Below are 15,119 nucleotides of genomic sequence, written 5' to 3' on the forward strand. Positions count from 1 at the left end.
CTCCAATATACTTCCCCGTAAGGAATACTTCGGTCGTCCGATTTTACGGCATCTGTCAGGCCTTAATATTATGGCCTTTTTATGGCAAGCGCTGGACCCTACCAGGCAGATTCTAATGAAAGGAGTGCGCTTTAACGCAGATTTTAAATTAATGACGACCTACCTACTTTTACTGACGTTACTTTAGTATTATGGCCGTCACCTTCGTGCTACAATTACTAAGTATTACTCATTCTTCTAAATGTCTATCCCTTATCCTATCATATTACATTTATTAAAGAATTTGCTTCTTTAAAAATTTGTATATTCTTTTTACATATTATGTAAGCTTTGTGTTCTACGTGTCGCCTATTTTTCTACCTATATCTGCCTACTATTTATCATGTGTGCGTGTGTGCGCGCGAGCATCCGCGTCTATGTAAATACAGGCATATATAAACATAGCCGACATACACGTGCAAATGCACATATAAACACGCACACCCAGAATTTCGGACTTAGAAATACACACGCTTAAATGCACTGACACGCATGCGATTAAATGTACACAATACATGTGCGTAAAACACACACAATCTATGCGCACGTACGAACATATATATATATATATATATATATATATATATATATATTAATACTCCCCCCGCCCACATAGATTGTATACACGTGAATATATTGTGACGTATATATAAATACAAGTCAAGGAACACACACCAAATATATATATATATATATATATATATATATATATATATAATATTTGATATTGCATATCCTTACTTATTTCATTTGACTTCTTTACTTTCTACGTTTTACTGTATTTATTTTTAAATTCATGGCGTAGATTGAGAGTATGTCGTATTTAATAATAAAAAGTAGTTTCTTACCAATTGAATATGGAAACTAATTCTAATTTAGTTTACATGATATTACAAAAAAGAAAATTAATATTTATGAATTAAATTTAGCAAAGTAATAAGAAACATGACTTTTGTACATTTTTTTTTATATGTACAAAATTGTGTCTTGAAATTCCTGAAGTAGTTAAAAGAGAATACATGTAGGAATTTTTATGTGTATCGGGCATTTTATAATGCACAGTTTTTCAACTTTTATGGCTCAAGATTTAAAGTTTTAACTTTGAGTACAATAATTCTTTTACTTAAAGTATTTATTTTGAAAAATAGCGAAGATTAACTTGCTTAAAAAAAAAAGAACGTGCTCTATAGTTTAGTGGCACTTAAAATACAGCTTCATATATATGTATATATTTATATAACTTTATATATACATATATATATATATATATATATATACGAATTGTATCTCACCGTTCGTACTGTGCAAATGCTGAAAAATATTACTACCGAAAAGCGCTTGAAAATATAAATAACAATAGATCGAAGCTTTTCTTTAAATTTAACAGGGAAAAATTCTACCGTTCAATTAAAAAAACCAATGAATTTTTTTCCACATAAAAATATCTCTGCTAATCGATTCAAGAAAGATTCAAACGAGCTACACATCCATTTCAATGTGGTATTTTCCGGATGCGACCGTACGCGGTGCAATTTTGAAACTTTAATAATTTCCTAATATGCTTTGACTATTATTATTAAATCATTATAGAAATGCACTACAACTAATATTAAAGCACGGCTAAGGAGTAAACGTGTTAGTGAGTTACGAATGAAAATTGTTAGCAGCTCGTTGAAAGCCGAACTCACCGTCGTTCATGTCTTTACCGCCGCGATTTCGGCGACTTTCCCCCTTCCCGTCCTCCTCCGTCTCGAATTCAATTACGTAAACGGTCTGCTCCTCGCCTCTGCGATCCGACGCCGACGGCTGCTGCTGCTGACGATGATGATGCTCTATCGCAGACTCCTCGCGCTCGGCTTCGTCTAACCTCGCATCTTCGAGCTCGGAAGCTGCTGTTTGCCGACTCTTTTCCATGCTATGCTTCATGGCTGATGTGTAAGTCGTAAGTCCATGGGCGTATCCTACGAACAGATAAAGATGGAGTACGTTAAGCGTGAACCTGACGGTAGTTCGTTTAAGAGCTTCCGAGGAAGCGGGATACATTAAGCAATGGTTTTTCAATTCGTTGACCTGACATTCGCATGCTATCGTTATCGCGGCCTCGGATAAGATCGCGTCGATTAGTTACGATTGCTTATTCAATTTTCACAACAACGTTCTAAAAGCACTCGCCCAACATTAGTGCCACAAAGATACATTAAATACCTCGTACAAAGTAAGACGAATTATCAGCTATTATTGGTTTTATGATTACGTGAAGCTCAATTGTAACGAGCTAATTCAATGAGACGCTGACAAATATGAGCCACGTTGCGATTTCAATAGCCATAATTCTGATGACGGTAGTCTTTATAATACGGAAAATACATTTTAACCAATAATTACTCGAAAAAATAAAAGAAATAAACAAAATATAAATAAGTCTTTTTTTTCGATTGTTATTATTAGTATCATTATTATCTGGTTTTGATAAGAGTTTTGTTACATAGTTCGCAACACAAGGTGTTTAATAAGCTACGGTAGTTTATGGTGTTAACAACATATTTTTTGATGTTTTATTCGAAATGTTGATAAAATTTTTACCATTCCCAATGATTTTAGAGATATACAGAGAGTCATTATAACAAAAATCACTTTTACGCAATTTCAGAATACGAAAAAGGAAAAAGTGAGATTGAGAGAATATATATATATGTATATGTATAAATAGTGAGAGAGAGAGAGAGAGAGAGAGAGAGGAAAAGAAAGCTTCGATACAGTTTGTTCTGTTATACAAAAACTAAAATACTGCATTATTAAAATCATTCTATTGCCTTTTTTATAGATTATTTATAAAAAAAATCTTTTTTTTATATCGATATATTTATATTTATATTTATAAATTAGCTAATTCTGAATAATATTCCAATGTTTTTTTTTTTCATAAATAATGTTTTTTAATAATATCAAAAGTTACGAAAACTTTACTTTTTTTACAAATACTCGTTAACTTCCTAAGTTTTTAAAAATCTATATTTATTCGCATGAATTTTTACAGCAATTATTTGAAAACACTTGAAGCTTGATGAGTATTGATATTCCATTAAAATAATATTTCAGTACAGTTTCAACAAAAATTATAAGACTATTACTCAGTTAACAGATTATATAAATATATTCTTAAATTGAAAAAATATTAAACCAATTTGGAAGTGTTAATATTCAATTGTAAAAATTGATTTATTATGCTTACAATAATTATAATGAAAATGTTAATAAATTTATTATTAAGAAATTATGTAAAAAATATTTCTCATTTTCTAGAGCATCGTGTGAATCAAATTTCATTGATTTTATTTATAATCATAATTATTACTAAATCACAAATGACTATTATTAACAAGGTTAAAGATCTTTAAAAAAAAAAGAAGAATAATTAACGAAGACTGAGTATCTCTTAAATTATTAGTTGCTCATGTAATGCCATATTGTCATATTAATCCGAACCTCAATAAACAATTAAATACAATACAGTTTTTTTTTTTCTTTTTACACTTTACAATTTAGACTATGAATATTATAATATGCTTTGGTTTATTCAAATGAAACTAGTTGTAAAATCCAACCATTCCTTGGCATCGTCTTTAAAACATATTCAAGCAAATACGTTAAATCGACTGTATTTCGAGCGTCATGCATAAACGATTTATGGCATAATAAAATAAAGAGTCAGCATCGATAGCCAATTAGCGTATTCAATAGTAGACGAAGTACAAAAGCCAAGAAAAAGGCATCATTTATAAATATGATAACGAAGGCATTGAACAATCAGCGCGAATGAAAAAGCGAGTGATGCGTGTCGATTAGCATTAAAGTGCCGAATCAACAGTGGCGTTTTGATTCCCGACGCATACGAGAGGCGAACTTTTTCGTTTACTGATTGAGATTTATCGAGGCTACTTGATCCTCCGTAATGGGACGTCTGCCGAGATTCGCTCGAATTAGCCGAGGAGCTTGCTCTTGCTTCGCTTGGACGATCATCTTTTATAGCGCGTTCGCGCAAATTGTCGAGTAAATTATTTGAATTTGACGCAAAGCGATTTATCTCGGATTCTTAGCGACGTTAATTGGCCTGCAATCAGGGTTTAACGTTTAACTTGTTCCGTAAAATGGATAATTCTTTCAAAAAGAAAAGTCCGATCGTCAACTTTCTCGTTTTCATTACCTAGTGAAAAATGACTTTAGCTTATACAAACTGGGCGTCATACTTGTACTTAAAAGAGAACAAAAAAAATAATTTTTTTTTAAGTTCAATTTATATCACTTAAAATATCTTACCATGTATCAGAGCTATAAAAAAAAAAAAAAAAAATCAAAAAAAAAAAAAAATCCAATACGATACACCACTAATTTCTTTACTACATTAACTTTCGAGAGACGTATAAGATAATTGTTTAATATTTAATTCGAAACAATATTTACCAGACAATTGTTAAAATATAGTAACAAGTATATTTATACTAAGCGTATGAAAATCATTGAAAATGAGAACCTACTCTTTGTACCTCCATATTTTACTTACTTCGAGTCTTAAACTGGCAAACTTACAATAAAAATGCTAAAGCAACGTAAGTGTCCGTTTGAGACAATTATCTCATTTTTTTAGAATAAAATATTAAGTCAAGAAGTTATGGTAAAAACTTTGGCTTATTTAAGGAAATTATAATTTATTCCTTTCATTAAACCAAAAAGCTCTCTTGCTATAAATATCGAATTTATTAGAATTTTTATCTCAACTGCGCGATGTGCATTGTTCGTCGAAAGAACATCATTAAAAAGCAATAATATTCGTATGAATATGAATTTTAACAATAAAAGACATTTTACAAACTATTTTCAATTTTAACTATATTAAAAAAATATATGAATTTCAATAAGAGATCTCGGGAAATGATGTGCTTAATAAATCATAGATTCTTAGTTTTTCGCCTCGGACCTTGGTGAACTCTAATGTATAAAAAAAAATTTTTTTTTCCTTTTTTATTTATTTATAATTATAAGAGGAATTGTAATCGGTTGGATTTTAATAACGAACTTAGTTAGTCCTCCACCTGTGCTTTACGAGTGAAGCGACCCGGTATGCGCGCTCATAATCAGTGCACAGATAAGGCAAATATCATCGTCTAAGGTAATAGGCGTACGGGATTAATCCTTGGATTCCTTTATGTATTCATTGACCGAGAGAGAAAATGAATAGAGAATGTAGCGATCGATATTGTGACGTTCGTTTTATAGTACAGAATCGTTTGATCAAATATCTGTCGGTGATTTTCTTTTTGCGCGCATCCCAAAGTCATTAGGACATCCCGCGGAAGCGAATGTAATGGCATAGAGGAACTACGACTCGCTGCTTGGAGAAAGGCTGCACGGATAAATTACCCGTTCTCCACGATCATTTGACATTAACCGAGTCATATCAAATCTATAAAAGCAATCAGAAATTCTTCCTACTTCAATAGACAATGAAGTATTTTTTATCGAATTCTTATCGACTTGATCGTAAATCTTCTAGAGTGGAATTAATATTTTGCCTCTCTAATGATGATGTAAATCTCTGCGCGAAGATTACGCGTGCGCGGTAAAGGGCGTATAGCTAGAATAATGGTGAACGAATTTTTCAAAATTTTTTCAAAAATTTTTACAGCGGTAAATATAAATTTTCAGTGACTAATTGCCCTTCTATTATCGCGCATCTATTTCGAACGCTGTGATTATGTGTTTTATCTAAATTATTTGTAATATAATTTTTATTATTGCGCACAATCTTCTTATAATGTTATTATTAGAAGTATGATATTATGAATTTAATTAGTCTTATAAAAACTTGTGCACATAAAGAAGCAATTAAAACAAAATGAATAACTGATGATAGCATTTATAAAATCAAATAGTACAGGTATATAACAATAATTTTCTACCATTCGTTTATAATCTTGCACATTGTTTGATTTTACAAATAAGTGCATTCCATTTTCTTTGTGTTATTCATACTTGGAGGCCATTATAAAATCATAGATTATTATTATGCATAATAAATAAAATTGCACGATACTTGGAGTCAAAAAGTTATTTTAAGACTATTTATTAAGGAATGGCAGAAGCTACTACACTTATTAGACTTGACAGAATATTGTAAATACAGGGGACAATCGAACGTTGTTCATGAAAACATTAAATTCTTTTCGAGTACTGGTGTTAGAGAATTTTAAACGCATATTACATATCAATTGAATCCATATGAATTGTAGTAAAAATGACATGGTTTTTTTGTTTTTTGTTTTTGCTTTTACGATAAAAGAAGTAGCTCAAGTTGAAATTGAAGCCACTGAGTAACAGTATAATTATATAGGCAACTTTTCAATTTATAACCAAAACAAATCTCAAAAGCACTATAGTTAAACGCAACAAACTGTAGCTTGACCTGCATGACTTTTTATAACAGCGATTGTAAACGTACAACTTTTGATTGGAAGTGTAAAATGTTTGTGATTCATTATGATTACGAAGATTAATAATTGGAAAGGGTGTATAAGATAGTCACACTCTACTCTGTCGTGTATACCATTAAGAAATTAATTCCAAGCAATTAATAGCGCTGCTACTTTTTCAGCTTTTTTCCATACCATCTGTGCACCGTGCAAATTAAAATGTAAAAGCATTGCAGGCGGTAGCGAGCTTATTTAGATCATAACGTTGCTCGCGTGCACCTAATCAATCGTGCTAATTCGTCATCTTCTATCTGGATAACAATGAAACGATACACAAAGCCTTACGTACATAGAAATAATTATAAGTCGTTATATGCTGCAATTGACTTTTGAGGTGCAGTGAGTGTGTTTGTCGAAAGGAGTACATCGTCGAGGATTAACATAAAGTGTGGTTGTGGTCACCGACCGATGCTGCGCAACAAGTTCGCAAAACCGGTTGTAATGTCGTGTTTGTTGACTTCGAATTCTGGGGAAAAAAAACGACACCGTCGACGCTCGGGACTGACTAGCGGGGTGGGGGCGGGGGCGGAGAGCGGCGAGGGTCGGGCGGGGGGGGGCTGAACGGTATCACAGACGTCTCGTATTTTGTAAATGAATCGATTGAGAAACTTGTCGCGAAAAACGACTTTATTAAGAAACTTAAAATTTTAATCATCTCTTGATAAAACAATCGCATTCCTCGCATGTACAGTCAATATTTGAAAACGTTTAACTTTCTTCTGGAATATTCCATTAGAGATATACCTTTTTCCTTAACATTTCATACTTCGCTTAATTCATAATTTTATGTTTTGCATTATTTTGAATAATCTTTATAATTTTTGAAATCCAACCTTAGATTTCCGTGAATTTATATATGAGGTTATAATTTGTAGTAAATCATTAATTCAAATACATAATGCATTCTATAGTTGCATATTTTATTTCAAATTCTCGTTTCACAAATTAAAGGGAATAATATTTTAATTTTTTAATTTAAAATGAGTGCCAATAAATTATGCATGAAGTGGCTCTATAATTTAACGTTGAAATAATAAAAAAAGACAACTTCAAATAAGCCAAATAAATAATAACAAAAAATTCTATTATATGCATTTAAATAGTTTTTGTAATGATTTAGGGTATTTTTTTTTTTTTTTTTTAATCATATAATATCAAATTAGAAAATCTCAGCTCTCGATATATTTTGTATGCATAAGAAGTAATTTTCTTCTATCCTATGGTATCTTATAATTTTATTTATCAGCGTATACGCATTTAATTGAATAGATTATGTATATTTTATATACATTGACTTATTCGCATTTCTTTTCCAATGATATTTCTTTAGCCTATGACGACATGAGATGAATTGAGCGTTCTCAGTGAGACGAAATGAAATCCAGATCCAATCGTATTCGCTCTAGCTTATTAAAATGTTTTTTGCACTTTTATTTCAAAGAAATATTTGCAGATAAACGAAGTAAGAATACACGATTTCGGTTAAGCATGAGTTCGTAGAAATAACAGGATGCGTGGAGGGACTTATTGTTACGACAGCTCGTAAATATAGCTTTATGAAAATTGACGTATTCGCAGTATACTTTTCTTCGGCAACTATTCAATTATAAGCTTCCAAGAGAAAACGTTTCATTGTTCAATAGATATCGAAGGCGCACAGATCTAAAATTAATTTCGAGCTACTTTTACGAACAGACGCGCTAGTGTGTACAGAAGCCATAAATTCCAGGACACTGTAAATACAGTGAAAAAAAGTTTAGGTAGAATACACTGGAGTTAATAAGTGAAAATTACTGTGGTGCAACTCGCATTAAAAAAATGAATTTTTTTTTTCGAAATGTGCTCATGAATATTAAGGACGGACGCCATGGATACGTAATGGCAGTTATCATGCTGGCATAGGCTTTGGCGGACAAGGCACTGAAGTTTCATTTTTGCCTGTAAATATGTAATCTCCGTTGTAGCTGGCGCCCGATATATGTCTCAGTGTAATTCTATGGTATCATTTCAAAGGTTGAGTGATGTTGCATTTTTCTGAAATTTCTGCATAATTGAAATCTTTTGGACGTGCCGAGTTGTGAGGAGGTAATCGCCTATAAACCGTCTTAAGCACCTTTCACGTGAGCCCTCAATACATGCATATATAGAAAGTCTGCTGGCGTTGCTTTCCTTCAAGACACCCACTTGTCTTTTTTCGTAAATTTATATTTTATATACGCGCGCGCGCGCGTGTGTGTATGTAAGAACGGATGAAGTGGTCGCGTCTAATTATAAATGAAAGAGTTTGAGTAAAGGAGAACACGCAATCTCGCTACAAATTAGAGATAGAGATAGGGAGTAAGAGAGAGAGAGAGAGAGAGAGAGAGAGAGAGAGAGAGAGAGAGAGAGAGAGAGAGAGGGGAGAGAGAGAGGAGAGAGAGATAATTCGTGAAAGGGAAGGGGGGAAGGTGGGAGTTAGCATGCAGCGCGGGAGAGAAGGAAGGAGGAAAAACGAAAGAGAAGATATTCCAGTTGTACGATACCGAAGGCCGCGTCGCATTCGCTCTTGTATCCGATTGAAACCCGAAGGAGAATGAAGAGAAGAAGGAAAAAGAAGAAAAGAACAAGGAATATATATGCGAGAGCGAAGAAAAACGTGCTACTGGGACGCGGAGAAAAGAAGCGAGGGGTTCCCTTTCGCCTTAAGAATGGATCATTTCCAGTGCGGCATTGATTCAGCTCTGCAGCCTCTTTCCTAATATCGGCATTGGCACGAACGCGAGTCCAGTCACGTATACCACTGTAAGAGATAGAGATAGAGATAAAAATATAGTTAGAAAGTGACGGAAGAGGAAGAAGGAGGGGAGAGAGAGAGAGAGAGAAAGAGAATGAGGCAGAGACAGAGACATACAGAGACATACAGAGACAGACAGATACAGACAGATACAGACAGAGAGGGATAGAGAGAGAGAGAGAGAGAGAGAGAGAGAGAGAGAGAGAGCGAATGAGCAGGCGATCGAGCGAGCCACTCCATGGTTGTACATATAACCTTTTGACTATCTTTTTTCTCACCTTGCCCCCGGCTACTCATCTTCGCGAAACCGTTTTCAACAGACACGAGCCTCTGCGTCCACACGAGTCTTTTTGTAAACCCTCAGCGCCCACTTTCTTTAATTTATTGGTACGCAAATGGTTTTTGTTTGCAAATATTCTTGTATACATCTACATCTTAACGTATAATGTAATTAAACCGCAATATAAATTAATTTTTTTTACAATTTTTGAATCGGAAATATTATTTTTCTACCTCAGCGTAATGTAATATAATGATAATTGGCTATTAATTAATTATTACATTATCAAGCATCTTTTACCTCCCAACGAGACAATAGTGTGACTAAATGCTGATATATGAATCACGTGACGAGTCCTTTTTATAATAAATGATATTAAAGTACCGATGTGGAAAATATTTAAGTCGTTCGTTGTTTAAATTACTAATATAGCAAGTCAAAAAAAGAAAAAAAATTAAAATAATTCAATGTTGTTTATATAACATCAAAAAACGATTTAATTCTCAATAAAATATTCTAACCTGATAATATTTCGAATGTATATGTTTTGTAGTATACATTATTATATGTTATATAATATACATTATATTACAATAATGTATATATTGTAGCATTCGTTCAAAAATAGTTTGTAAGTATTTATATTTGATTTCTTATCTTCTTGAAAGTTTCTATCTATATTTATTATTTTACAAACTATTTTATTTTGTATGTTTTGCTGATTTAATTAGAATACTGAAAATATCTGCCCGTGTTTTCAATTTTATGAGTCCATTACATAAATTAATACAGATATAAATTAATATAGTATGATTATTTCAAATATATTGTCTTTGTAATAATAGTTATTTTTTTTATATATGTGACGAATTAATTAACTCGATAAATAAACCAAGTAAGCGCGATGATTTGATAAGTTGTTTTTGTTCTGGTATAATAAAATATTTACATAGTAAATTGCGTATACCATCATTTGTATTACATAATTATAAATAAAATGTATAAAATTTGAGAAATAATTCGGCGATATGAAAAACAAACTAATAAATTTATAATATAAAAAAGTCATATAAAAATTTTTATTTCTAATTAATTATATTCGAAATTTTGTGTTAATTAATTACTAATAATTATTTTACTTATTTATCTTTTATTCTAATATTACACTTAGTAATATTATCAGAATGATAATACGGGATAATATTACACTTTTCAAAATTTGTTGGTGCTAGAATAAACAAAAATTATTTTAATAAAGTAGTTTAATTTAATATGAAATAATCGTAAAAATTATATGCTATTTAGAAAATATCATGATTTGAGAGATCGTTTTGGTTGGTCCTAATATATTAAACGAGAAAAACAAAATTAAATTAACAACGGTGAAATTAGCATCCTTCCACTTACTAAATGCAACAATCATATTGTTATACTTACATACAACCAAACATTATTATTCCGATACAAATTTTTTAATGCTTAAATATGACTTAAGATTAGCTATTGATTAAATAAATTTCTTATACTTAATAAGCTGCAGGCATTGAAAATTATACATTCATTCAATCGTTGGCTCATATCTTATTTCATTCGGATAATTTAATTGATTTTGCATTGCTCCATTACAACTCGCTCTTTAATAATTTTCAAACACGGTAATCTCCATTATTCGTCAATTTTCAAAAGCTCGTCGGAAAAGGTCGGCGAAAGGCGGCTAAAGGCTATTATGTCGTCAATAGTTTGGTATCTATCATGTATGTATGTGTACATTGTCGATTTTAACGATGTATTCGACTGTCATGCTGGTCTCATCAATGTCAAGTATATGTCGACAACCATTCGCAGAGAGTAAAATATTGGGTAGCTCATGCGGCCTTTCCATTTCCTTCCATCAGTTCATACTATACTATATCAGTTTGAGGCATTTAATTAAATTTTATCTCAATATTTTATCTTTTTTTCACATTAAACTAATTTATAATTATTTTAATCATGTTATCGTTTAAGTGATTATTAAAATATGATAATAAAAGCAAATTTTAAGACGAACGTACTTTACATATTGCATAAAATTATTACTTCCTTAAATTACATTAACCTTCCTTCGCTATTTATTTATTTATTTATTTATTTATTTATTTATTTATTATTATTATTATTGTTGTTACTATTGCCGTTTTCGTCGTGATCGTTCTGTATAATAAAAATGAAATTTTATCTAAACGACAAAATCTTGTTGCAATATGTTTTTTTTTTTTTAATTTTCTTTGAAAAAGATCGTTTAATATATTTTGCAATTAGTTTTTGTAGATGAAAAATAATGAGTTAGTCGTTGTAGCGTATGCATAATCGAAGGAAGTAATAATATTGCGTTGATGGAGCACGATAAACAATTATCTCATTGGTAGTTTTTATAATCGATAAAATCATTAAAAAAAAAAAAAAAAAAAAAAAATTGAAATTATAATTTGTTTACGTCCTGATATAACTAGATTATGAAAGAACATACTTTACAATCTACAGTATATCATTGTACGTACACAATCTTATAATTTAAAATCTTCTAATAAATTTTTATGCATTTAAGAAATAAAGCAAAGTTAAATCCACATTTAAGGTATCTTTCGTATCATTTAATATTTTTAACGTTATTATTTTAATATACAGTTTTACTAAATGGCGTATTTCCGTATTGCCACTTATTCTTCCGTATCTGTGCCCTCTTTAATAAGCACTACTTAATGTTAACACAATAATTACATTTGAAATTTCACTTATGCATCAAGACTGTAAGCAGAAATAATAAACGCGGTTCTCGCGAAAAATAAAATGTCTTTCAGTGCGCGAGGCATTATTAGCGACTATTCGCACAAAGCCAGAGAATATCGAGAAAACATTGAAGCAAGGGTGTACGTTGAAATTTGAACAGCTTCGTCAGTTATCGGACAGAGAGAAAAAGCCAGTGCAAGGACTGGCAGCAGATGTTGGTCAACCTCGAGAACATTGCACGCTGTCGCGAAGAATTAAGACAGTCGGTAAGAGGAGAATACAGACACGCATGCGCCCGAATAAACCGCCAACGCGATCATTTCTTGTAAAATAATAATTGCACGTAGGAATGACCTAGCGGGATTTCTACGTAGCGCTGTAACTTTACGGACACGAAGAGAAATGGCCCTTAACTGCAAAATTAAGACGGGCAATTTATCAAGTCGCACAAATAGCCGCTCGCTAATAGAGAAATCGCAGAAGCAGCTTAAGGTCTCGTTTAAAAGAGCTCTTACTCAACGCGAAGAGGCCGGGGCATCCACAATTGGCTGATTTCAAGAGACGTAGGTAGCGCGACAGGATACCGTCAACGACTCGTGGATACAACCGGTCTCTTAACTCTTTGTCATTTAATGGTCGACTACCACACCCGCCAGCGTATGCTAATTCGAGATTGGCCACGTTCAAGATCCCATTCGAGAGAACGATCCCTTTTCATCCATTATTTTCACGCCCACGTTGAGTTTGCACACACCTATAAGTGGCGAATATCGAATTTTGTTTAGGTGGCACTATAAATTATTCGTCGCCTTGAAGAATTAGGCCTCCTTCCATCGATGCTCAAACGTGGCAATTTTATTACCTTAGTTGGGTGAATGGATCACGCGAACTTGTACATTGAAGTAGATGAGACATTCAAACGGTGATTTCGTTGACTTGTGAATATGCAAACGTAATGGCAAGCTACATTTTCCACCGGCTTGAGATTATTGTGAGACATTAGAAACATGTGATGAAACTTCTTGCGAATAAAATTACTTTTCGGTACCTACAGACAGAGAAATTTGAAATTGACTTTACAGAAATTGTTTGGCATTTTATTGTTCGTAAATAATGGATTTATTTTTTACACGAATTGAAGAGGTATAGAGAGAGAGAGAGAGAGAGAGAGAGAGAGAGAGAGAGTACAATTTTGTAAAAACTATGGGACTTGAAATTCCCTTCTTTATTTTTTCAAAAAATAAACTAAATCTGTTTTATAAATAAACCATTTATATATAATACGACTTATTCTGATAACCACTCCATTGTTCAAACGGTAGCTACCTCAGCGATCCTAATTCCATATGCATACGTCGGCTTTTCTACTCTGTTCTTTCATTCTCTTTCTCTCTCTCTCTCTCTCTCTCTCTCTCTCTCTCTCTCTCTCTATCCCTCGCTCTCTGTCTCTGATTCGCAATTTTATCTTTACTCTATGTGCGCCTATTTTTACGTCCATTTAACCCTTGGCGCGACTGTCTTTGAATTGCGAAGTAGCGAGGATTTAACGGGGGCCAATGAACTTTATTGGTCCCGATTGAACCGCCAATATCCATTGATTTATAGATTCAAAACTTAGATTGATTTTTTCTTTTCGTTAATTAAAAGAAAAACATGTTTACGCTGATACTATACACTGTACGATTTAGACACTATTTAGATAGGAAATTATATTCTTGAACAAAAAAAAATTAAACATAATGATGTAAACGATAGACTCAATATAAGACTCATTTAAATCATATTGATAATCTTTATTGGATTGTTTTCAAAGTTTTATATGCCTATATAAATTTTATTCTAATTTCATGTAGATATTAATTGAAAATTCACTTTTTTGCTATCGCTACTCAAATATTATTTTCTCTATATTATATATAATAATGGAAGCTCAAATATAATTCTGCATACTGAAAGAATTAATCAGTATCACGAAAAAATGGCTTAGTTTCTTTCAATATTCAAATATACCTTTTTAAGCAATATAAAAATCAAGAATTATTTAAATGATAAAATACCATTGGATATCATTATTATTATTGTACTTTATATATATATATATATATATATATATATATATATATATATAAGAATAATTCAAACATCAAAGTGTAATATTTTTTATCTACTTAAGTAGAACAATGGATGTGAAAATGTGTGATATAATACTTTATATTCCCGTTTGATAGAAGAGAGCTTATAATATATATTTTAGTTACTTAATGTCAGAGTTTTTTGTACGCAAATCGAAATAAACGACAAAAATAACTTTACGAGGAGAGAAAAAATGCTAAAGATTTGTTACATCCAGTAAGCTAAAACAGTGAAAGAGAAAATATATATGGGATGAAGTTATAAAAAAAAAATAATAATAATAATAATAATAAAAAAAACATTCACGCATAAAAAAATTGTTCTTTAGACGTGAAAATTACCGTGACCTCCCAAACGAATAGAAAAATTAGAATCAATTTAAGATATTGGACCGAACTTTGTAATAGCGCGCTTAATCATAGATACCAAAAGAAGGAAGATGCGTGATTTTCTAGAATAATCGAGCGACCCAACATCCTGTAAATATGCCTCCCGAATATGCGCGAGAAAGCACATAATTCGTTTACACGAAAACTTGCTTGGTAATTGCGCCCCATCGTTCCTCCTCCATCCCAACAAATTACGAGGGCTCGTTTTA

General features: G+C 31.9%; 1 protein-coding gene across 1 annotated transcript in view; it reads right to left on the minus strand.

The window, feature by feature from the left end:
- The window catches only part of LOC105364391 (uncharacterized), a 51,195-nt gene that overhangs the window by 3,590 nt on the left and 32,486 nt on the right, over positions 1-15,119 (minus strand). Inside the window, exon 2 of the mRNA XM_011502304.1 lies at positions 1,728-2,000. Within this exon, the coding sequence (XP_011500606.1) occupies positions 1,728-2,000 (273 nt within the window). The remainder of the gene's footprint in view (positions 1-1,727; positions 2,001-15,119) is intronic.

Source organism: Ceratosolen solmsi, unplaced genomic scaffold, assembly GCF_000503995.2.
Source record: "Ceratosolen solmsi marchali unplaced genomic scaffold, CerSol_1.0 scaffold31, whole genome shotgun sequence".
In the NCBI taxonomy this organism is placed as follows: Eukaryota; Metazoa; Arthropoda; class Insecta; order Hymenoptera; family Agaonidae; genus Ceratosolen; species Ceratosolen solmsi.